Raw genomic sequence first — 25,041 nt, forward strand, 5'->3', positions numbered from 1 at the left:
GACTGGTGAGGCTCGAACCCTAGCGTCATGCTTGCGGATGAACCGATTGAAGTGGTAGACAAATTTTTTTACCAGGGTAGCTGTATCACTCCCAGTGGTCACACGAAAGTGGATATTTCCATCCGGATTAGGAAGGTCAGAGCAGCTTTTGTGAACTTGCGCCACCTGTGGTGTAGGTGTGACATAAGCTTAACCGTCAGGGGTCGAGTTTCCAATGCTGCTGTGGGCTCCATATTACTATGTGGGTCGGAAACCTGGCCGCTGCGCTCCGAGGACGTCAAAACACTTTCAGTGTTTGACCATCGATGTCTTCGGAGCATTGCCCGAGTCTGGTGGGAACACCAGATCAGTAATGCTGAAGTTCGTCGAATAGTTTTCGGAGAAAATAACTCTCCAACGATAGATGAACTGATCACTCTCCGCATGTTGCACTGGATTGGCCGCTTGCCCCGTATGCCAGTCGACCGACTTGCTCGAAGGGTTCTTTTCGCACAGTCACGTGAAAACGAGCCAGTGGAGGTCAAACAAGGACTTTGCAGCGAACTGTAAGAGCCAGCAAACTCAGCCGCGCTGGTCATTGTTGTCTTCCTAGATGGAGACCCCGAGACGGGCCACTCCGATAATTAGAGACACTGTCAGACGGCCCAGTCGCGCCCTAAATAGCGCTCGTTTATTCAATGCACACCTCCCTTCCCAATTCCCCAACTTAACAGTCCACTGACAGTGCTGTATTTACACACCAATTTATCAGCTCCCGCCTCCAATGCGCAGCTGCCTACCAAACTTCCCCAAACTTTGGCAGCTAACACTACCGTACAACGAGTACGCGGTTCTTTACAGCTGATAATGATGCCTGGACAATGCAGCTGAATCACCAAATTCATATGACCCCGACATCTGATTTATCCAGGCTCCAGCAACGTACATGACCCTCCATATTAAGAAACCGAGAAACCCGACCGCATTTTCCACTACCCATTGATAGATTTTTACAATGAACCTTCATTCAGTCCTCCTGTTCGAGTTACCCCTTTCCACACGCACTCCAACGGCCCGGGTGAATGTCATGGCCATCTTTTGTGTCCGCATTATCGCCTATATTAACTATGTCTCGCCTTAACTTTCAGATTATGTGCGTCCATCTTTGGACAAGCAAAGCGCTATTCATTCTATACGATTCCATCTTGTTCTTGCTTCTAGACTCCAACAGTTTCAACGACGGTAAGTGTGGTTTCTTGAACCTTTCTCCAATCGTCTTCAAAACTGCCGGTACAACCATCGTACTCGTCGAGCTCTGGAAGCTTCTGAGTCAACTCAGCGCGATATGGTTGAGCTACAGAGACACTTTTCAGGTACAGAGCTGAATGGCCTTGTGTCCACCAACATGTTATAGAGGGCAAGCGATTAGATATGCCTTCCCCAACAGTGCAGTGTTCGAAATCAGGGGGTGTACTCCAAAATGAGCCCCAACCTTTATCGAAGCTCTCCACTAGTACCTGGTTGCCTTATGATCCAACTGAGTCAACAGCTAGTTTGCGGCTAATGGCCCCCAAGTCACACGTTGTGAGCACTTGTGCTGAAAGTTTGTGCTAAGAAAAAAGCAAGTGGTGTTCACCGTGTATCTGTAGAAGTCGCTGGACATTATTTGTGAGGTGACGATCAACCTCGATTCGGCCGCCAAGATGTGAGCTCTCTCAGAACTTAGTCGGCCAACTTGAATATTTTCATCACTTGCTTCAATCACTGTATCTGTACTTCTCGCTAGCTGAATCAGCCGTGGCGAATCTCGATAGAGGCTGTCTTCCTCAGTCTCGGAGCTGCCGTCTGTCGTCGAAATGCGTTAATCTTGATTGAGCCAGTCAACGTAACCGTGAAAAGGTGATTACTAACTGGCAGAGCGTACTCGGCCCTGGATCTAAGCACAACCCCCACACCCTAGGTACACCGAGCCATTGAATCATGATCACCAAACACTCTAGGAGAAAATGGCGAGGAATCTGGGTTCGACCAGATCGGCGCCATCATCAGCCGTAACAACCGCGGACTTGTCGTACAGTGGTTATGATTGTCATTTTCGTCCACCGATGAGGTGGAGTAGGCAGCTGCGCATTGGAGACGGTAGCAGATATAACTGATACGTAAATACTGTTTTTAGTGGACTTTTTATTGGGGAGATTTGGAGGGGAGCTATGCATTGAAGGCAATAGCTTGACTAAACGAACGCCATTGAGGGCGCGACTGGGCCATGTCTGACAATGTGTCCAACCATCAGTGTCCCTGCTCGGGGTCCCCATCCTTGGAAACTGCAATGATCAACGCATCTGAGTTTGCTGGTAATGATTTTCGTATTTCGTTGCCAAGTCATCGTTTGACCTTTCCCGGTTGACCTTCACGTGGTTGTGCAAAAAAGAGCCCGGAGCGGCGTCAGAATGAATTCTACGCGAGTACGCATGTTGAAAGCCGCCACTTGGATAAAATCCCTGGAATTCTATAGGGTTTCTTTTGAGTACCTGATAGAACAGCGGTTGGGTAATTGACAGCTGAGTGGATCAGAAGGACTTCGTTTAGAGACATGTAGCGAGTAGTCAGTGAACGAAGAGCTGTAAGGGTGAATGACACTTCCCGGGTTGCCCGGGCCAAAGAAAGTTTGATTTGGATACCCTACCTTGAGGCTTTGACTCAAAAGTCTGACCCACAATGGAATGGGAGGATGTAGTGCTTCTTTCGGGGACCCTTATAAGCTATGACTAAGAAACCTGAACCGCGAGACAGTGATTACTGGGGTTTTCTTCCGGGGCCAGTGACTCAATAGTCTGACCCACTGAGCTGCAGGGAGCTGGTCTGACTCTTGGGCGTGAGGATCAAGGCATAAATATCTGACTCTTGACACGGTTGCCTACAGAAAGGGCCCTCTGAGTAGCACCAGACTCGGTGGTTTAAGAAGTATTCTAACCATACTGAATAATCCACCGGTGGTCACAGTTGGCCGTTGGACAATCAGGTTGTGCGGTTCCCCCACATTCCTATCTCAGGGGACAGTACCTATTTATTTGCAGACCGCCTCGTAATACGATTTCTCGTAGTACCGGGGTTTGCTGTCCTTCGGTGGGCTCCCTCCGTTTGCCATTCTGGTGAGGTTAGATTTTTAGGAACTGGGTTGCAGGCAATATAGCCCACAGGATCATTGCAACACATAAGACGACCGCGACGACAAGGTGGCAGCTATAAGTCACTTCAGAGAGTGTAATGAATGTTGTTGTTCACAACTCGTAATTCTCTGATTTTAGCTAACGCCTCACCACGATTGCTGTGTATTACTGTTTTTCTCTCGCGGAGTGATGCTGTTCCCCAGAAACAATACATGCTTCAGAACTCGTTGGGACGTTATTTTATGGCTAGTGTGCCTCTATACTGTGGTGCAGTTAACCATGTCACAAGTAAGCGAAAACTTATGTTGAATTCGTACAGAGAGTCCCATCTGTGTCTCAGAAGGTTGACTTAGATGAGTTTCTTGATTCGTTCTCGTCATACAACATGTACACAGTTACTCAGAAAGCCACAAACGGTAGTGTTCTGGCCTATGTAACACCGGTAAGTTGCATCTTAACAGTGCGGTTTAATATGGTGCATATAGTGGAATAAGCGGGGTTTCGAGCTAGCGGAAACGTTCGCATCCAAGTTCACCCTTATCTCCCCAGTGTGGTTCCAGGTACTCGGGAGGAAAAAGGCATATAGTGTCACAGGACTACCAGAAGTCAATAAAGGTGGGACTTCGTCCGTAATTTCACATTTCCAGACTGGATGGCACGCCTGAAGTCGATCAACCCCAGTATAAAAATCGTACCTCGCTTCGACTTCCGCGAATGGCAAGCTTCAGACTTTGCAGACACGCTGGGTGATCGCTCTGCGGCGGAACAATGTCTGGCAAACGTCTTGCGAATTCTTAAAGTAATCGTCCATTTTTCTAAAACGAATTTTACTGGTTCCAAAAGGCTTACCAACCACAGGCTCTAGCGACCTCTGGTTGCGATTTTATCATACAGTGTATTCGCTCTATTTTATTCGCAGTAGCAATCCTGTGACACTACTCGTGACCACCATTGACACCAATACCAGTGCCGGAGCACTAGTACTTCGCCTCTGTAGCACCATGTCAAGGCACTCGAAAAAGACCTTTGATGTGTAAGGTGAAAATAGGCAGGGAAATAGCCAAATGCTGGTTTCGTTCTCTTCATATTTTGCCCTTATCTCTAAGATAAAATGAAGCGATTACCCTTGGCTGGCACGCATCCGATTAGTCATGCTAATACTCAGCCTATCTCATTTTTTTTCGGTTGCTTCCTATGGCATTACTCCCCCTGCCTAGGTTTAGACAGCCTGGTAGCCTTTTAGCCCTCATGCTTCCTTCGGATGGCGTGGCATTCTTATTGTTCTTATTACTATATCGGAAACAAAATTTAAGCGCGGCATGTGGTAGTGTTTTTTTTTAAGTTGGCGATGCAGCTGGCACCTTCTGGAGGGACGGCGAACACTTTGACTGATTCCTTGAATTTTCTTCAAGCACGGAGTAGTACGTCACACGCGCCGTTTCCCCGAAGGTTCTGTTACTAAGTGCCTGGTCTACCATTTAGGTTACGCGCAAGCTTGTTCCCGAATTCTAGAATGCCGAAGCCTGACGTCCACCTCTTAGTCACGCGCTTATTGCATGAATCCGAATGGGCGATCCACTGTCGGACAGGTCAGTGTTGGCTGGAAATTCGGCCCCTTCAATTAGCCATAGGGTTCTAGACTTTCACCACGGACTGTTTTCTGTTTATGTTTTAACAGCGTTATTCTTTACGGGGAATGAGTGTAAAGCGGATGTATATCTCATTCTGCTGCAATACGTAACAGAAAACTATCCCATTAGGTTTCAATGCGTGCCATTCCAACAGTAGTTCGTCGTTTTTAAATTAGACTTCTTTCAGGTCTATCTTGGCCCAAACTGGATGAAGTTCGAACTACTCTGCGGCGTATAGTTTTTGTGACTCCTACGTAAGCGCGCGTTGTCCCTAATCCTCTGAACATATTTTAGCTTGTTTTCTATTTAGTATTTTTTTTAATCACCGTTGGCATTTTTCTCGACTTCGTCTAATTTTCCGTACATAGCACTATGAACTCGACGGTGCCGTTATCGAACTCTGGTCCTTCTTTGTTGGGGCCCCCGAAGAGTCAGTTACTCTGTCTTAGATTAAACTCCAAATAATCCAGATCACTGCATAACTTCATTGAACTTATTGGACAGTCGCTTCGAGATATCAACATGGTTACTGTTCTTGTCATTCCGCCTCCCGTCTATCGTGGGTAAGCACATTTCTCTCACTTATCACTTTTCCTCCAGTGAACTACCTGGTCGATTTACGAAGAAGCAGTTTGAGAGGCTACGAAACCATGTTGATTACTTCAGCCTCATGACCTACGACTACTCACCACCGTCAGGGTGCGTTTCGTCGCGTGAGATACCCGCTCTCTTGACTGCTACTTTATTTTTACAAATGAATTTCTGAATGCTCAGTACAGTACTCCCGGGAAAAAACCACCATAGCCCGACGGTGTAGTCTCTAGAACCCTGCACTGTCGACCCATCAACCATTGCTGAAATCAACAACATTATCTGTAAGAGTAAAAAGTATTTTTTACATCCTTATTCATAAAGTGACATCGACACTTTAAAGGCTGAACGGCAGCCAATCTGAGGGCCCACCCGTGTTGGAATCCTTACTCGTATCATCCAAAGAGAAGGTCCCATCATCACTCGTTGTCCTAACACTGATGATATCAATGGAATACCTATGGCTATTTACGGGAGACATCGATTTGTCCAAGATCACTTATCGTGCAAGTAGTCTGCCTCCGGCGCACCTCGCATTGGTGTCAGATAGGCTGTCCGCCCCCCAATCAAACGTCCCGGTGCAATAGAGAACCATTAGTAAATTCGCAAACAGCAACGTAAGCTTATTTCTGCACTGGCACAAGGTACCTATTAAATTATATGTAAGCTGCGCATTTCAAGAATTCCTGTTCGTAGCATCTTCGATGCTGGATTGACAAAATGAGGCGCACCATTTCAAGAATTCCTGTTCGTAGCATCTTTCTTCGATGCTGGGTTGACAAAATGAGGCCCATGCCAAGTCACGTAGCATGATTATCTAGATTAGTTTGGAGTAATTTTTATTTCCAAAGGTCCTTTTCTAGCATTGCAGTGTCATCCGCAAACCGCGTTTCAGCACCAAAGTTACCCAAGACAGGTTACTTACCAACCTCGTGGTAACATGCCGGTGAAAAAGCTATCGACAATGCCATACGTATGCTGTTGTGATTGACACTGAACCTGTCCATAATATTGTAGGAAAATGCTTGAAAGGTGTGGTGTAAGCTCATTCAACCGGAGCGACGATCAACAATAACTACTCGCAAAATTTGGCATAAACCACTGGTATGCGGACTACAGTTTTAGTAGCTCAGTCTACGTAGTCGATAGTCGAGTTGTTCATTGAGTTTGCCGTTTTTTCTTACCAACATCTCACCACCAATCAAGGTGATATAGCCACTTCGTGTTGCAGCAGCGTTTGTGAAACATTACCATGTCACCGACATAAACCGTTGGCAAAATACTGACAAACTTAACCTCACCCTCGGTGCAAACGTAAGTTGTCTTTGGATGGACTGGGTAGTCGCAGTCTAAGCCACTCAAGTTTTGAGGGCGTCCACTTATCGTGTTCTGTCCCTTTTCACTTCAGGCCTGGTCCAAACAGTCCGATCAATTGGGTGGAGAAGTGTATTCTTCATTTGGTACCGCACGGTTCACATAAGGCAGCTGAGAAACGAGCACAAATTCTTACGGGATTCAACTTCTATGGACTGCACCACATCCCTGAGCGACGGTTTGGTGATTATATTTTGGGGCACCAGTGAGTTCTTGTTGATCATTCGTTGGGATTCTGCTCAAACAGATGTTATCCTAAATGGAGACTATTGTTCTACACGCCTTAATTAAACATATATGATCTCAGCATCACCAACATTTTTATCGGTAATTCATTGTTGACCAACCACATAACGTTCAAAAAGCCGTGTAATGAAAAGAATAACAAAAACAAAAGCGGAAAAAACATGTCTGATGAGGCAAAGTAAGATATCTTTAAATATCTATTGTTTCCTATTAGATATGTTTACAGGTCCGTGGTTTCTCCACTTCTGCCCCACAGTGCTTTGAGTATATGTACTCAACAGTAGAATTCTTCCTTTTATAACTCTTTTTTAAACGGAAGACTCAATCCCATTCACGTTTGATGAGTCGGCTACACGGTGCTAACCAGTAAATACTTTACTTTCGTATGAAGTCTGCGTTCTGCAGGTCGTGGCTCAAGAAATGACGGCCACTAAGAAAGTGGACGTCGCCCAGTTGCCTTCCCAATATTCCTCTTACCTCCAATCTGGACTACCAGCCATCAGCAGAGAGGTGGAATGTGAATATAGAGTTCTCTCCGACTGTATATCTCTACTCAAACGTCATTGTGTAGCTAATCCTGACGACCTTCTATCTACTCTATTCGAGGATGGCGATGAACTCTTCAGCCAGTGTCCATCTAGCCCATTTGCGTGTATCTGGGGGAAATAGACCATCCCAGGTATCTGGGGTGATTGGATAATAGTACCCATCTTCAAAAAGGGTAGTGGCAGTGTGTGACAACCACAGGGACGTCATTTTGGCTCCCTTCGTAACAAGGTGTCTGGCGCCTCGAACTCTTTGTCGCTAGACTGAGAAACGCAAATCCTTGACTCGTGAACATCAAGCGGGATTTCGAACTGGGAGAGACTGTCAACCACATCTTCGCACTCTGTCAGGTATTGGAACAACATTATCTGCACAGACGACCAGCAATCTAGGTATCACTTGACTTAGATTATGTATTCGATTCTGTCGATTGATCAGTGCTGTTAACCACAATTGCTCAGCAGGAGGTGTCCCAGAATTTTGCAGATATAATCCGGTTCCTATGCTCACATACTTTTGGGCGTGTAAGAGTATACATCAAGCCCTCAAAGCTTCCCGACAAAATTAGGGTCAATGTGGTGTTCTGTTCGTGTTCAAATTTGTCGTTGATGAAATAATGGGGCGAACATTGGAAGGTTTTCAAAACCAGTGTCCAAGTTGTTGTCAACGTTCAGAACGTGGACGACGTCGTCCTTATCTTTCAAGACAAAGGATCCTTCATAATGGTCCACACTGCGAGATGAACAGTGTATGACTTAGCATAGGTGTGAAAGAGAAGTTAGAACCTTCTAGTGTGATCAGCCTTCCAGAATGGAGCCCCCTTGAGCTTGGCTGTGGACATAGCAAGAAACGGCGACTACTCGACGTCAGTGGCGTTGCAGGTTGTACGTCTGCTAAGCATCAATATCAACGCTTATGTTGCTCTGTGTTCTGAAGGTTTGATACTTCTAAGGTAACACCTCGATGGGTTCCATTTTTTTATCCAATTGACTAAGAACACCTCTGACTGTATAATCGAAAATGACCTGTAGAATACATCTGCTTGGCTAGGCAAGCTGGAAGAACCATCGCATGTTCAGCGTAAGATCCCTACTTTTAGTTGTTTCCTCTCACTCATGTGTATTTCCGAATTCCCGTCAGCAAAAGCGAAAAAAAACGGCGGATGCAGTTGACCACGACTGTAATGTCCAAATTGCCAGGTCTTCCAAATATTGCACGGATAGGTTAGAGATGGGCACTTTCATAAATACAAAGGTGGTTGATATTAAAGTCTTGAACGTGAGCTACTATCTAGGGAAGGTTGAACAATACCTGGCTGGTGGAATATACGTGATTGCGTGTACTACTACTCCATTGTCCATAAGGGACAAACGACCAAAACAAATAAGCCAAGAAACAATCAGGTACCGAGCACCAGTAGAAGATTCTAGAATGATAGGACACGAAAATGATGAGATTTTCAGAAGGGGTCTAAGGTTCACTCCACAGTGACTGACCAGTGGTGACCAAATCACCAAGCTTTCCAGTGTGGGCAAGGGTGTAAAGCTGGTTTGTGAGTGCACAGTGGTTTTGTTAGCGAAGTCGGCACATGGCTTCAGTGTAAAGACCAAGCCCGGAACCACTAATTTCATGCACAGAGCGTTCTCGTGAATTGTTCAGTTGGATTCAGTCGCTGGTTGATTTTTCCTTAGGACCTAACGAGTAGTTGGTCGCGGGAATTTGATCATTTTACAGCACACTGTATTTAACTGAATTATTAGAGTATTGCTTGAATATTCCCATAGTTTCAACGAGAGCCCAATGGCAGGCCGATCGTCGGTGGTTCCTAATTTGGTGACCGATCTTGACTGCTTATTCCACTATTTACTTCTATTTTAACCATCAGATATGTACTAACCTGATGACGAGATGCCGAAAACATTAGTAACTTTGTGATAACATTATTAATTTTACTCCAAAGAAAACGGGATTAAACAAGGAACTGTGCAGCAGATGTACGTTTAGCGTGGATATTTCACACTTTAGAATTGCCAGTTTAGCTTAATATACCTTTTCGGGACAGCATATTGAGTTGATATCGACGTGAGATTAGCTCTTTGGTAATCGTTCGGTGTTTGAACTATGGAAGTAGAGATGGAAAGTCCTAAATCTGCACGCGCTCTTGGTATGTAGCCCCGCTAGTGTACAATGACTGGGCCGCAATCTTTTACGTCAACCCAGTTTTCGTCATTGGGTCTAAACAGCCGTGTGTGGAAGGCGAATGTTCTAATCAATATAAATGAGACTTTGATGTTCTCGAGGATAGATGTTTGTGATTCTAGCCTAACGGTCCTCTTGCTGTCAGTTACTGTCCGGATCAACTGTGTTCTGGAGTGTAGTGTATGGTAAGTGGGCACCGACCACCTCATTCCGATTTCGGTCTTCTGTTTATTGCAAGGTTCACTCACATGAGCTGACAGGGTTGCAGGTGAGTTGAGCACTTATTTTCTCATACTGGTATTGCTGTCAAAGCCTATGTAGGCTTTCGACGCTATCCTTATAAGGACGTCATTGGGTAGTTGCGATTAATTATTAAATACTTCCTGTACGAGGAGCTGACCGCATTTTCATGGCGCGCTGGTGGCTTTTGGTGTACTCTCGTTTGACGAATATGACTCTCTGTACAGTAACTTTCTATCATAACTAGGGTCTTGCGGAATGTCCCTATCCCGTTAGGAAATTGAGTTCTCGAAAGCGTATGACCAACATCATGGAAGGAGGTTATGGTCCGCGATCGCAATAAACTGCCTCAGTTCCATAGGCTCTCTATTTGGGCTTTTCAGGACGTCCCGCACCACACAGGCCAGTTATTTCGTACCACTTGATTTATGTTTTTTCTTCATTCTTTAGATTTGTGCACATAGTCAATCAATCACGAGCAGATTTCATATGGGACTCTACAGCGTCGGAGCACTATTTGAAATTCCGGTGAGGGCCTGGACCAGTTCGTATTTCGGTACACTGATTTATGCATCCAGTGTTTCACTTTTCGGATGCCCTCAGAAAGGTGTACATATCTACTAAGCGTAGATTGTCGGTACCGTCTTATATGGAAGTAGAGTCCACATGAGTCAATCAGTCACAAGCCATGTAAACGTATATGTTGGTTCCATCTGCCACACTTTCGGTCATTGAAGAATGGGAGAACAGGGAAGGTATACCCATACATTGGGGTAATAACCTGAAAAATTAGCTGATGGTGAGTCCTACTTGTCCGAGGAAGCTCGAAGTAGGGTAGCTGTGTGGTGATCCGTAAGCTCCATTTACTACGTGGCTGAATCATGTTTGTCAAGGTCTTTAACTATTGGTCGATTCCCGGGTTCTACATTCAGAGTGACGGCACTTGCCATCCCTACTGGTTAGGGCTTTCATACTTCGTTTCTTGATCACAGGCTGCCTACCTCGGTCGTTTTCACTAAGTGCATGGCTGGACAAGGAGAGTTGTGCGATGGAGATGGTCCTGTGACGTACGAAGTACATACACTAATCAGCTTAATCTTTGACGCATGATTACCTTGTCCATCACGGGAGGTGTTCCTCAAACCATACGGCAGACAAGTTGAAAATGGCGCCTTAGGCGTCGAAGGCTGGTAAAAGATGCCATGGACTTCTTATAGGAGCAGTTTTACTTTGAAGGTGTGAAGTGCATACCAAACTGTGCAGCAGAATTACTTAGGGCTCCAAACCAAAAACAGCAGTATTATCTGTGAGCGCACGCATCTATGACCCTGAGAAGGCAAGCAGAGGAATCGTTAGCGGCACATCAATGAAAAAGTTGAAGAGAAACGGAGGGAAAACGGCTTTATTTTATCACAAATGGACGCGGTAAACTTGGGAAAAATCTTACCGATTACCCGTGCGCGATTACAGGAACCGACATACATGGCAACTTTGACCATTAGATTCTGACGACCGACAAACCAAAGGTAGATTTTACGGCAATAAGAGAAATCACTATTGGATGTCTGAAATTGTGTCGTTGCCCGAGTCTCAAAGAGACTCGGCTAGCGATGGCCAACGCATTCCTGGTCAAGAAAAATAGTTCGGCTGTAGCACCCTTTCGGTGCCCAGCTGCCATACCACCCGAAGAAGCACGAGGGCTAGGATACTGCCCAAGCCCAGACACGAGAAGTCGAGATGCAGAGGTCGGGTTCGAAACACGGATTTTCCGGTCAGTGATTCGCGCTCTAACCACACCCATCTCGCTGTCAAGATAAAATCCAACTTGATCCTCACAAGTAATCGACCAACTTGCGCCGCATATAGCACTGCGGCTACCATATTGATGTCAGGATTTTCACAATGTTCTTGCACCATTTGTAGAGAGTGTAGTCATCATCGATTAGCCCTATTCCACCGGTATTCTGTTCTTTCTAGCTAGTTAGTAGTAGGTTCTTAACCGGCTTTGAAAAACAAGTGGTACATACCATTCGGGCTGGGCGCCTTGTTGAGTCGAAGGATTTCCGTTGTTGACGAGACACTCCTACCATCATTCCATTAAAGTTCATTGAGTTCTTGAAGTTGTTCTATTCGATGCTCTTTCCTAATTCAATGACACACACCCTTTTCTAGCCAGTTGGTCGAATCGGCGGAAATGTCTAATTTTGTAAAATTTGCATCTATGGCGTTTTAACGGACCGAAAGCAACCCGCGTTTTTGGCTAGCATCCGTGCAAACAATCCTCACCACGGGGATCGGAAGTGTTCCGGGCAATTTTTATCCAGTGCTAGTCACTGGAGAGTGGCACAACTGCCTATTGCCTCCAAACACCGGATCAAATTTTCCATAATTTCGCAAAGGTAGCAGTCCTCACGGTGTTGCTTTCCCAAGGAATATCAGGTCAACAAACTGCACAAACCCTTACCATTAAAGAAGATAGTCAATGAGCTGTAACACCCTTTCGGTGCCTAGCTGCTATGCCACCAGAAGGAAGCACGAGGGCCGGGATACTGCCCAAGCTACATGGTTTTCTTACCATTGTCCACGTTTCGGGATGTGCTGAGATAACGGAGCATTTGAAATGACAATTTGGGCGACGCTTCCAGACCTCGCTATGGACCTGCTCATTTGTTTCCATGTTTAATTCATAAGTGTCAGAGCGAGGCACTTATCGTTTCTTGGGAATTCTCAGTGTGACTGTCACTGCTCATTGGATTAAAGCGGTTATGATATTCGGAGACGCGCCTGATGTTTTTATCTAACTTTTGATAACATTATCAAGTTGAAAACGATACTTTAATACATATGGTTAATCAACTCGTGAAAGTACATACTCGCCTTTGGTAAACTGATACGAGGCTGCTATCTGTGGACTCGAACGGCAAGCCCCCGTTCCTATGCATTCCTATCGAACGTGGACATTCCGTATCAGCCACACGAGCAGTATGTTAATTACAATTGATTGATTTGTCATACACTGAGGCCCTGACCCAAGCATTTTCGTTTTGTACTCCCTGTGGCTATTTTGTGGCCTGGTCCCACAGATTTCAGGTTGGATGAGCGCCACGACTGAACGGTTTGCTTTTCGACTCTCGGTTTCTAATAGTCTTAATATTTATTTTCACTTCTAGAGATGAAAACGGCCACGAAAATTTTGTGTACTATCCAACCGTCGCGTCCATTTCACGCAGAATAGATCTTGTGGAGCACCTGGGTACGGGAATATCTATCTGGGAAATTGGCCAAGGACTCGACAGCTTTTTCTCCTTGTTTTGAAACCGCGTTAAGTGGTGATTTTATCTTTTTTAAACCATTTGCTGTGCTATAATTCCTTATTGTTTGTATGTTAGCTGAACAGCAATTAAAACATCCGGTTGTCACTTGGCATGTTTCGTCTGATAAACACGGTCCTGGTGCTTTGATTGGAGCCCATACAACGAGGGTTTAACTACATAATGTTTCGTTTTCAAACACAGTCCCCCACATAGGCAAAATCTATATTAGTGACATGATGGTCAGTCAGTTTGGTACAGAAAACCACGAGCTATGTACAGAATGAAGTGTTTTAGTCATTTGTTATAAGATTGCGGTTTGATGCATATCCAATGATTTGGTGGCACGTAGGACCGGCGTTGGGATTTGTCATCGTACGGTATATGCCATCCGGTACTCAAGGATCCATGTACACGCGTATCACACTGAATTGGTTCCTAATTGTGTTGAGAAAAAGAGAATTATCGGTAGCCGTATACAGATTACAAGTTAATAGCTCGTAAGCAAGGAAAGCGACGAGTGATATGTTATTCTGACGTATGGGTAGTGTACACACTCACAATTCACTCCATCAAATGGACCTTGAACCGTAGCATTCATCACTGCATAACAAAGTGCGAGTCAATCAGTGGGTAGGGTTGAGATGTACATTCAGTAGACTTAAGTCGGTTGCTAGGGTTGTGCAGCCACCGTGATCTTCAGGTGGCTGAAAGGTGTAGTGTTTGGAATTTTAATGCATCTGATAGAGCGCCCGGTGAAGAGGCGAACGCTATGATTTTGCTTAGATGATGATCAACAGAGAATAAAGCATGCTCTTTATAAACTGTTCGCTTCGCGTTGTACGCGCCAAAATTAAACTCAGTCGATGCTTCTCGGGCTGCCCACGCAGAACGGTCTTACTCAACCCCTAGCTGAGTTCGTGAATGGTCAGAAATCCGAATCTGTCGATTTTCGATTGCTCCCACTTAGGCTTCGTCCCCGCAATATGTTCGGATACATGAGAGCTGTGCACCGAACGAGCGCCACATCCTAAAATTTTGCTTTTCGTTCGAATTTTAGTCTATAAGTGCATTCAGGTGGGGCTTGTGCACTAGTGCCAAAGGCGCAGCGTAAGCAGCAATTGATCCAACTTGTTATTGAAGGTAATATACTACGTTTTGGAAAGGGTAACTCACCAAAAGCAGTTGTCGACGCTGCTGGCAGTTTAAGGCAATCTGACGAGTCGCCTGCCACTGAGATATCCGCATTCCTAAATCGAAACCCACAGTAAATCTGTGTTGTTTGAACTCGTCATTCGAAACCAGGTGGCAGCGTGGTCCCGACCAGAGGGCAATATACAGCATGAAAATATCATCGTCGCTTCTGGAAACCGGAAATGGGGTAATGGAGTTCAGATGTGATATATCTGTCGTTTGGAGATTACACAAATGCCAAACGGTTGTCTCAAAAAGAACCTTATATCCACTACTTCAGATAGAACAGAAGTCGTCTAGAACACCATTGAAGTCCTAAACACTTGACTGAGACATTATTCATGACAGGTTTCTAGCGTTCTGTTGGTAAACATTTAATTAGTCTCCAAACGAACTCCCAGGTCTGGAACAATGCAAGAACACATCACACAGATAGACTACAAAGTCAAAAGCTACGGGAATGAACTCCACCCTCCGGCGAATGAGTGCGTTTACTACCTAAAACAATCAATGAAATACTGAACTGTTGCGCTGGAAAACAGGAAAGTCTTGTTTACTGTATTGTTTATTATCCACTTGAACCACACATGATGTAATTATCGTCTCACTGGTTGGTAGATAGTCAGCGCCGTCGTTTTGTCAAGAACCAACACCTTACCTTGCAGGACGTCTATCCCACGAAAACTGGTTTGGATTCTGGGTTTCCGCAACAAGACATCACAACAGTGACCTACTGAACACTTGTTCACTCATAATTCCCAGCCACGTCCTGCGACACAGGCCAGCCATACAGCACTGTTGCTTGAATCTGAAAATTATTATCCGCTTCATGCCGAACATGTCCGGTTTGCCCAACAAAGAACTGTTACTTGTCCAACATACAAGTGGGTTAAAGGACTAGCGACTCAACCGTGATACTCAAATGAAACTAACTGCCAGACGAAACAACCAAGAGACAGGAAACCTCCTGGAAGCATATCAGTGAAGGTCACAGCGTGGAGCTCGGATAGGTCAAGGTCAAAACCCACTAGAAACGATCAGTGGATGGGATCGTTAGGAACCGACCTCAAAGGTCACAAGGGCATGGGCCGACCAGAACGATGGCCAACGTGCCAACCAATTGAATCGCCCAAACAATCCAAGTCAATGTTGTCCAGCAGCATGTATATTACCACACGCACAACCACTAACACACTGCTACGCTGCGCTTCTGAAAGACGCATTGATGATGTCACATTGATTGGCGAAGCGTTTGAAATTAACTTACACAGCTCAGCAAACGAACCAACGACCAGGACTAGCTTTCTTTTTGGCTCCCGAATTCCGGGACTCACCCGAAGTGAGAGTGTGTGGGTTTTCTTGTCAATTTTGGACCGAATTCAAGGGAAGGTGAGTCACCTCACTTCCTCAGTAGTAGAAAGTCCCAGATTCTTGCCAACATCGGGTTGCAGCAACCCTTCACCTATTTTATCACTGGCGTCATAGTAAATTTTCCCCCCAACTGGCCTGTTCTAAGTGGTAAGGCACCGCTGCTGGATGGACCTTTCGACTACTTCTTCAAACCTTCAAATGTTTAAACTTTGAAACATCCCAAAATATCTAAAAAACCAGCCATTTTACAAGCTAAAACTCCTTCAGACTCTGCCTGGCAGGTTGCTCTGAAAGCCAACTTGATGGTTCGTTTACCTGTTCTTGGTGTGTATTTCTACTTACTGTGTCCCTCACCATGGGGCCACCGTCCTCCTGTAAACCGTTAACATCTAGCAAAACCGCTGTTTACCTTTGGTCTGTGATGAAAGTGAACACAGATATGCCAAGCTGGTTCCCCAGCGTTTTCACGGCCCTCCAAAAGGTCTTGTTCCCCACGACCCTCGTTCCCTTTCCAACCAAACAGAATCGGTGGAAACCGAATCGCCTGTTCAAATTCCGCAATACCTGAAAGAAAAGAAGATGAAGGATATGAGCAACTGATGAGCACATTCGTAATGGAAGGAAATTCAGGCTAGATTCAAGAACGCAAGACTGGATACTGACTGTCCGGAACAAGAAAGCCGTGTTCAAGCCCTCCGTTAAATTCTAGCGGATGCGAAGAGATACCTGCTCAGCGCACTTTTTTAACCTTGAAGGTCCCGACATCTAAGTGCAGTGCTCTCCTTACGAGAAAGCACCCTCGTAAGATGATTAAACATATGAGGGCGAAAGCCTATCCCGTACTTCACGGTAGTTATAAGCCCAAAGGAACGCCGACAAGAAGTAGAGCTGATGCATGTCAAAACCCTTATGTAGCAAACATGCATAGCAATCAGCATGTTAGAAATAGATCAATTTCACAGACCAATGTGGCAAATTGACTGAACCAATCACACCCTGCTATACAAGTTTTGCACAAACCAAGGAGTTATTTACTAACGCATAACAAGGTATACAGTTTCGCTTGTTGGGAATGAAACCTAAACATGATTTGAGGGTTGAAGTGAGGAGGCTGAAATCCGACGCTGGACTATTGGGACAAAAGGCAGATAAATTTATAGCTTTTCCTTGACGTGAAGAACCACATGTATTTTAGGGACAGCTGAATTTAAATAGATAGCCTTGATGAGGTTCATTGTATCTATTGTAGAGTCAGCACAAATCACTATCACTTACCTCACAGACCAGCCGATGGGCTTTCTCTGGGACAAACGCCGCATCCATAATGTGTATGACATTCATGATGTCGATAACGCAATCGAAAGGCATCGTTTGTTCGTTCAAAAACTTGTCTAGAGTGCTTAGTTCCTTGGGTGTTGTTGTCAGGTATAAATGTTCTTGACGTGTTCCCTTCACAGCAATGATCGGTTGGTAAAAATATACAAACCTTGAAAGCGCTCTGATAAAACTCATCTGCCATTCGTTTCAAATCCTCTTCGTCGATCAGGAAAGCAGGCAGTTTTGATTTGCAATGGGAGCATGTCGTTCTGGTCACTGAGGTTCGAGGCAAAACGAAATGACTCACCCCGAAATCTGAACATCCTCCATCTGTGCTTGGTAGGCCGACGGGACGCGACTGAGGGAACAAGATTACAATCATCTCATACAGAACTCACCTGTTAAACCAGGAGCTGATCACTCTTGCAGTCTGGTCTGAAACGACCCAGATCTTCTCGTGAAGAACAGAAAACAGACGATCTACGTGTTTTAAATCGTTAATGTCACCGAGTCGATCGAAAAACAGGCTGAAAAATCTATCACTGGGAGCTTCGTGATAAGCATTCAAGTTGTCCAGTAAACGGAATGCATCGTCAAAAGAACCAAACTGAATAGCACCTTCGGACAAATTTCGAATGCCACGTGGACGTGAACATGATGGAAGAAACTCAAGCGCTTCGTTCCAGTAGGGCGTGTTGGCCAGAAGTTCGACGAGTTCATCGGAGAAAGCTTTCTTCTGTGCATCGGTTAGCCTTTGAACAAGCGTGTCGAATAAGGAATGGAATTCTTCGAACTGTTTATATGATACCAGGGACCTGAGGGTTTGCATTATCGTCGCGATGTTGTGCGAGTCGGGGGTGGTCAGAACGAAGTCTAACACACCTCGGGATAGTAGAGGGCGTTTGAGCTCATCTGAGACCAGTAAGAATTTTGACCAAAACGCCCCATCAACGGGCTGTGAATTCAGAGTTTGATGCAACTGAATGCAAATATCTTTTGTCGGGTAAAAATCTTCTAGTCGCTCGAGGGCCGATCGAAGGTCTTTTTTAGATATGGGCGTTGAATGTGAAAGAAGTGCCAGTAGATCTGCAGGCTGACGTTTACACGCATGGATCAAAGCAGTCTGCAGAGTTCGATGGACTCCTTTGAAAAGGAACAACTGTGGCATCTGGATATGCGTATCTGGAAGGAAATGCCATCACTTGTTCAACAAGATACAACAAAGAGTAATAAAATTCTAAGTTGCGGTCAACGGAAACGACAGACCGCTCCTTAAGCCATACGACAGTAGATTAGGAACACCAGTAAGTCGTATCCATATTTAGGTCACAAGAAAGGCCTAAAATAACGTGCAGTATGTCAGTATTAATCTAAGGAGGCGACAACAGGAAAAATGAAATTCGGGCGGTCCTAAGGGTGGCCTCTCTTCGAGAGATGCCTTATATCGTAGAGTAATGCGTCAGGTTATGGTGAATAGCAAAAATACTAGTGCTTTCCGATATGATCCTCTTAGTTTCATTCAAACGATTTGGAGGTATTTCGGATATGTGCCGTGCTAATCACCAGAATGTTTGATTTTAACCCAAAGCAAATCTTTTGAGCTTCTCGGTAGGATGCACGGCGAATTTTTCTTACAATCTACAGCCAGACAGCCCTCCGTGGTCCTCAAAATTCTCGAAGCCCGGATGCTTATTATTCCTAACTTGCTTCCAGCACAATCGATCTGGTATGGACCTCAACTACTGAAAGAAACCTAACAACTGTTTAATAGTTGGTATTTGGTCGATCAGCCTTTACCGTACACTTATTGTGTCCGACGCTTCAAGAACACCGACTTTCCAGGAAGGGAGATGGGAGGTGCAGAAACAGCCTACGCGGAAACTCTTGTGGCGCAAATTCACGTTAAAGATATCCAACGGGCTATCTGGAGAACGATAAATCATTTTTAATGGAATGGTGTATTGCCCAGTATATCTCAGTCGGTTGTTGAGACAAGCAAATCGTTGCAACACTGAAAGGTAGGCATTCTTCCCGATGGCACTAATGAAAAGGCCCACAAGTCAGCGTCCCCCACCCGTCCCAAGTGATTAAAATAATACACCAGTGGATTACATATGTGTAGCTAAGGGCATTTTGATAATGATGAACGATTGATACGCACGTGTAATCGACATTTTGGACAAATGTCAGATCCATGATGATTCTGTTGTTGTTGACGTATGTGCGAGGATTCTAGACATCGACTTTCCGCGACATTCAACTTCCCTTATGACAAGTACCAAGGACTGGTCGAGAATCATCGGAGATTTAGCTTACACTGCGATAATCAGTTCCACTGATCTAATATCAACGGCGCTCTTAGCCTATCGTGGGCTGCATGATCACGACTATATCGAACAGCAGACAACTTCGTGTAGATGGAACAAACTACCCATAAGGTAGCTAGAAACTCTTCGACAGCCCAAGATCGGTTTCGAACTTCCTTGGGCTTGTTAGGGAGACAGCCTCCAGTTTCCATCAGCCTTATATACTACCTAAACATGGAATTCTTCATAACTGGTGAAATCCAATCATTTGCGAAGTAAACTGGGGTCAGAAGGGAAACTCCGAAAATGTGGTTCGTTTGCTTTCCGTTTTGATGCTCTAACAGTATCACGTTTCCTAAGCAACAGATAAATAAATTTACTTTGGAAGGCCTTGTACAGGCTTTTACTTTGATCATTGACTCTACAGTGTTCCACTGAGTCTCAATCCACTTAAAAGGTATCCGAATGCAGCTTTGCTGTAGTATCTCGGAGTTCGACCGCATTGACCTTGGTTTGTCATAATCATAATCATAATCATCAGCTGTGAAAACCGCGTACTTGTAGTACAGTGGTTATAGCTGCCACAGTTCCGTTAACCGATGATTTGGGGAGGTGTGGGGGTAACTGCGCACTGGACGCAGTGAATGATATAACAAATGCTTAAATAAAGAGTTGCCAGTAGACTTTTGAGTGTACAGATTGGAAGGGGAGCTATCTAGTAAATGCAATGACTGGGATGAACGAGTGCCACTGAGGGTGCAACTGGGACATTTCTGACCATGTCTCTAACAACTGATGCCTCGGGGTCCCTATCCAGGAAGACTCCATTGACCAACGCAACTGAGTTTACTGGTTGGCAGCCATATCTTGCAGCGTCTCCAACCAGGCGCAGTGAGGATCACGCGGTCCCTATCCTGGAAGGCGAGTAAGACCGACAGCACCCAAACGTTTCGTAATCACCTTCATACCTGTGTGCTAGGTCAAAGGTTGGCCACCTCGCTGTTTACGCCACCCTGGATTTGGCACGTAAAACGGCACTCTTCACAAACGGTGGCGAGGCATACGCTACACATGTCCCAACCAACGCAGCTTCTGGTGCTGGACACATCCTTCAATGGAATTTCCAGTTGCACAACTGAAAAATCGCTTCTAACTGTCTCATTACGGACACGCCGACACCAGACCACACGAGCTATGGTTCTGAGGCAACAATTGTCGAACACCTGAAGACGTCTCAGTACCGCTGCCCGTACTGTAGCTTGATACACACGTCTCTTGAGATTCAGGGATAAACCCATAGGTGTCTCAAGTAAGCAAACGCGACCCGAGCCTTGCAGATTCGTGCACCGACCTCATTCGTCACATTACGTGAAACGCTCCAAAACTTCGAGTGCTTCCCTCTGTGTTCAGCGACCGCATGTCCAGGAGGATGACCTTATACTTTGTGGTCGCAAAGTGCATACCAAAGGACGGGATGACTTTATTCAGTTCATCCAAGAACTCTTGCGTCTTCTCCTCTTAGAAGATGAGAACGATGTCGTCTGCATATTTCAGATCGACAAGGTTTTCGTCACAGGCTTTTTGAACACTGGGGTTTTGGAGACCTTCCAGCGTTCGTCTTATGATTTCATCGATCACAAAGTTAAACAAGAATGGAGAGAGTGGGCATCCCTGACGGACACCACTTCATGTACAGAAGCTTTAGGAGAGCTCGCCGCTTACTCTCACACTCGCAATTCTGGGAATACAAAGTGCTCATTATGTTCACGAACGTCCGGGGCATACCTTGGTGGGCAAACGTGTCAAGCAGAACAGATCGGTCAACCGAGTCAAATGCGGCTTAGAAATTCACGTACACTAGAATTGTGGATCGCTTATGCGCATGGCGTTGTTCTGGCACCTGAGGAAGTGTGAAGATTTAGTCAGCCCAATCCCTACCAGGCCGGAATCCCGCTTCCTGCTCTCGAGTCAGTGTTTCGCGAGTTACCACAAGGCGACGAAGCACCAATGACGCCAACAGTCTCGTTACGACCGGGGTGAAGCTGATCCCCCTGTGGTTGCCACGCCTACAACGAGCCATTTTTTTAAAATGGCTAGTATCACCGACTCTCCCCACTTGTGTTGGACAGACTCCTTTTCCCAAATGCAAGCAAACAGATCAGACAAGCGCTGACTGAGGAGTTCACCCCCATCTTTGAACAATACGGGTGGCCACCAGATGCTCGGTGGCACTTGAGCGAACATATGCAGCCATAAGCCTCTGAGGCCGTAGGCTGTTCCACGTTCACCGTCCATGGGTCCACGTCGCCTGTGGGCCCCAGACGGGTGCCACCCGGTGGCCATGGCAATTGTTTTTCGAAGTATTCGGCGCATCGGTCGAGGCGTTTTTGTTTATTCGAGATCTTCACTTTATTCCGGTCCTTGATGATTTCGCTCACGGGTGGGTTTTGGGGACCGGTCGCACGGATCAACTGAAATAATCTTCGAACTTTACCGGCTTTCTGGGCCTCTTCCATTTCCTTGGCTTCCTGTCTCCACCACACTTCACGGTCGACTTGCTCCAAAAACACCAACGGTCAAACACTGAAAGACTTGACATCCTTGTCATCATCATCATTATCATTAACACATTATTGTTCAACAGTGATGCTTCGCTGCCGTACGTCGTAAGTGGACTGGGTTATTGCCAGGGCACCCACACCTAGACAAGAGGACGATAAGGGTCCTCTGCCAAAGCCTTTGGTTAAAAAGCCTAATCGCAAGGCAGCAGTGTTTGGCGGGGAATGCGAATGCATTACCAATTCTACGGAACAAGTCGCCACAGGTTTCAACTCCCAACCTGGAGGACCAGGAGACTGTTTGTCAGACCCCTAACCAGTGATCAACCTAGTGTGAGAAACTCTGCAAGTGTCGTGCAGGCACTCGTTAGTATAGCTTAATGGGTCGCCGAGGTAAAAAAGAACCGTCACACCACGGTAAGTTCAACTCTCTTCGCAACGTCCTTGCCAGGCAGTGGCTTGGTTTCTGACCGTAAAATAAGCTGATGTTATAGCCACGCCACAGGTGGTGCAGGTTCATGAAAGCTGATCTGGCCTTCCAAATGCGGATCGGAATATCATTTATCGCGAAACTACTGGGACTGATACAAAACAAACTTGTCTACTACTTCAATCGGCTCATCCAAAAGCATGAGGCGCGAGTTCGAGCCAACCCAGTCTTGTAGCAGTACTTTACATCTTGCAGGTATGAAGCGAATGTCGAACCGGGAGGCAAATTATTTAGATTATTTAATATTGTTTGCAGTACCACGGCGTCAGATCCAAGAAGAGCTATGTCGTCTGCGTGCTTGATATCTGTGAGCTAACGCCCGGGAGCACTTCGACCCCACTGGCTTGTAGCGAGTCAACATAGTCGTATCAATGACAAAGTTTAAGAGGGAAGGAGAAAGAAGATAGCCTTGCCTGGAACCACTTGATGTGGTAAACTCAGAAGAGAGATTCCCCTAGAACTTCATATGTCCGCGGGAGATGGCGTATAGCGCCTTAAGGAGGGTCGAGAATCTATAAGGATTACCTTTGCTCCTGTAAGGACAGTCAAGCCCTAACGAACAATTCTACCCTCTGTAATATTTCACTGAGGTTTCATTTTTTTCTGCTGTAGCCGACTAAGCCGCAGCGTCCTTCCATCTGTTCGTCTGCAATATACCGACCTTCATCCAGTATCCTTGTATCTTCTTTGAGGTTTTCCTGCTCAAGTACTAGACTACCAGAGGTGACGGAAAAAAGTTCATCGAGTTAATAAATCACCCAAGTAGCACACAGACACTGTCATATTGCCTGATGGTCTACAGAGTCAAAGGCAGCTTTCAAGTCAATAAAGAAAACCACTGCTGGTCGCTGGAAACAGTGCCACAGTTCCACAATCCGTCGGAGGGTGAAAATAGGATCGATCCATCATCTTGTGGCGTAGAACCCAAATTAGTTTTGACGGATCTATCTCTCGCTGCGTTCAGTGGACCTTTGAAAATAAGACCAGAGATCATCTTGGATGTCACAGCTACCGGGCTAATTCCACGGTGGTTTTCATACAGTGGTCGCGTAACTTTTTGAAGATAGGAACACAAATAGATCGTTTAGCTGTCACGCCCTTTCGGTGCCTAGCCGCCATGCTACCCGAAGGAAGCACGAGTACTGGGATACTGCCATGCTACCCAAGCTTGGAGAGGGAAGTCGAGAGGCAGAGGTTGGGTTCGAACCGCGGACCTTCCAGTCAGTAAATTCGCGCTCAAACCTGTAAGCCATTTCTCCCCATGATAGGAATAACTGCTGACAGCTAAGAAAGGAACAATTGTCGATATGCCCCTTCATACGGGCACTTCCACTTCGTTCCATATCACGCCAATAAGCTTTGTTAGATAGCTAATTAAGGCGAGATGGCTCAGTGGTTGGCGGGCGAATTTACTGACCGGAAGGGTACTACAAATGAACAGTTCTCTTTTGCAAAACGTTTCGCCGTTCATTGCTGAATCACTAATTATCATTTCGGCTCCAATGTCAGAGATTTGGGTGAATAAAGCCTAGCTTATTGGCCCACAGTCTTTTCTGTTCTTATTCTGATTGCCACCGCACTCCGTTATTCATGTGATAAACACCCACGACACAACGGAACAAGTCGCCACATGTTCCAACCCCCAACCTTGAGGACCAGGAGACTGTTTGTCAGACCTCTAATCATTGACCAACCTGGTATGAGTCTGTGAGTGTCGCGGGGACACCACCCAGTATAGCTCAATGGATCGCTGAGGTGCGTAAACCGTCACATCATGGTAAGGTCCAGTCTCTTCGTGACGGATCACCCTATTACTTCCTCAATGACGGTGTAAAACAAAATGGAGAGAGAGGACACTCTTGTTTGACACCTTGAAAAACATTCCATACACTCAGGCGTCCACAATTACGCAAATTCAGAGCATGGCATTCACGAACTTCTGAGGAACGATATCGAAGGTAACGAATCGGTCGACAGAACCGGACACACCGTTGAATTCAAGGAACACCAAGACTGTAGGGCGTCTGTACGCACGCCGCTGCTGACACTTGACGCAGTGTAAGGATGTCGTTCAAGCAACCACTTTCAGGTCAGAATCCTAGTTGTCGCTCTCGGGTCACGTATTCACTTGTTGTCGTGAGACGACGTGAAACGTGGCGCATAAACCTCAGTGCAACGGGGTTAAGCCAGTTTCTCTGTGATTACCACAGTCAGGGCCAGCATATTTTTTGACCCGAGTAAAGCTATCACCTTTCCGTGGTGATCCAGCAGTGATACTGCGGGATACGCTGGCTAAAGCTTGCTTCCCTAAGGTTCAACCATACTGAGAAGATTAACAGAGGGCAGCGCGACGAAGAATAATGAGTCCTCGTACTGCGAAAAATAGCAGTACATGGCGGTCTGGGGGTAAGGTCGCACTGTCATCTGCGATAGGTGTGAATGAAGTAAACCGTTTCTTCCAGGTGTTTGGCATTTAAAAATTTATAGAAGCAGCGATGCTGCCTTACTCTGAGGAAGG

The 25,041-nt window shown here is 45.7% G+C and overlaps 2 protein-coding genes across 2 annotated transcripts; one reads left to right on the forward strand and one right to left on the reverse strand.

The window, feature by feature from the left end:
* Nucleotides 1–994: 994 nt before the first annotated feature.
* T265_05807 (hypothetical protein) lies at nt 995–13,397 on the forward strand (the record flags this gene model as incomplete). The annotated part of the gene is made up of 10 exons (XM_009170914.1): nt 995–1,057; nt 1,201–1,221; nt 3,490–3,591; nt 3,635–3,764; nt 3,797–3,948; nt 5,149–5,210; nt 5,251–5,343; nt 6,780–6,950; nt 10,427–10,504; nt 13,147–13,397. The coding sequence occupies 10 exons, from the start codon at nt 995–997 to the stop codon at nt 13,289–13,291; spliced, it is 1,017 nt and encodes a 338-aa protein (XP_009169178.1).
* A 1,066-nt stretch (nt 13,398–14,463) lies between these two features.
* Nucleotides 14,464–18,337, reverse strand: T265_13871 (hypothetical protein; the record flags this gene model as incomplete). The annotated part of the gene is made up of 7 exons (XM_009170939.1): nt 14,464–14,742; nt 16,195–16,224; nt 16,262–16,483; nt 17,128–17,301; nt 17,339–17,438; nt 17,477–17,527; nt 17,568–18,337. Coding segments are annotated over 7 exons (1,626 nt in total), but the record flags the coding sequence as incomplete, so codon positions are not given.
* Nucleotides 18,338–25,041: the final 6,704 nt, after the last annotated feature.

The sequence above is a fragment of the Opisthorchis viverrini genome (genome assembly GCF_000715545.1).
Source record: "Opisthorchis viverrini unplaced genomic scaffold opera_v5_112, whole genome shotgun sequence".
Taxonomy (NCBI): domain Eukaryota; kingdom Metazoa; phylum Platyhelminthes; class Trematoda; order Opisthorchiida; family Opisthorchiidae; genus Opisthorchis; species Opisthorchis viverrini.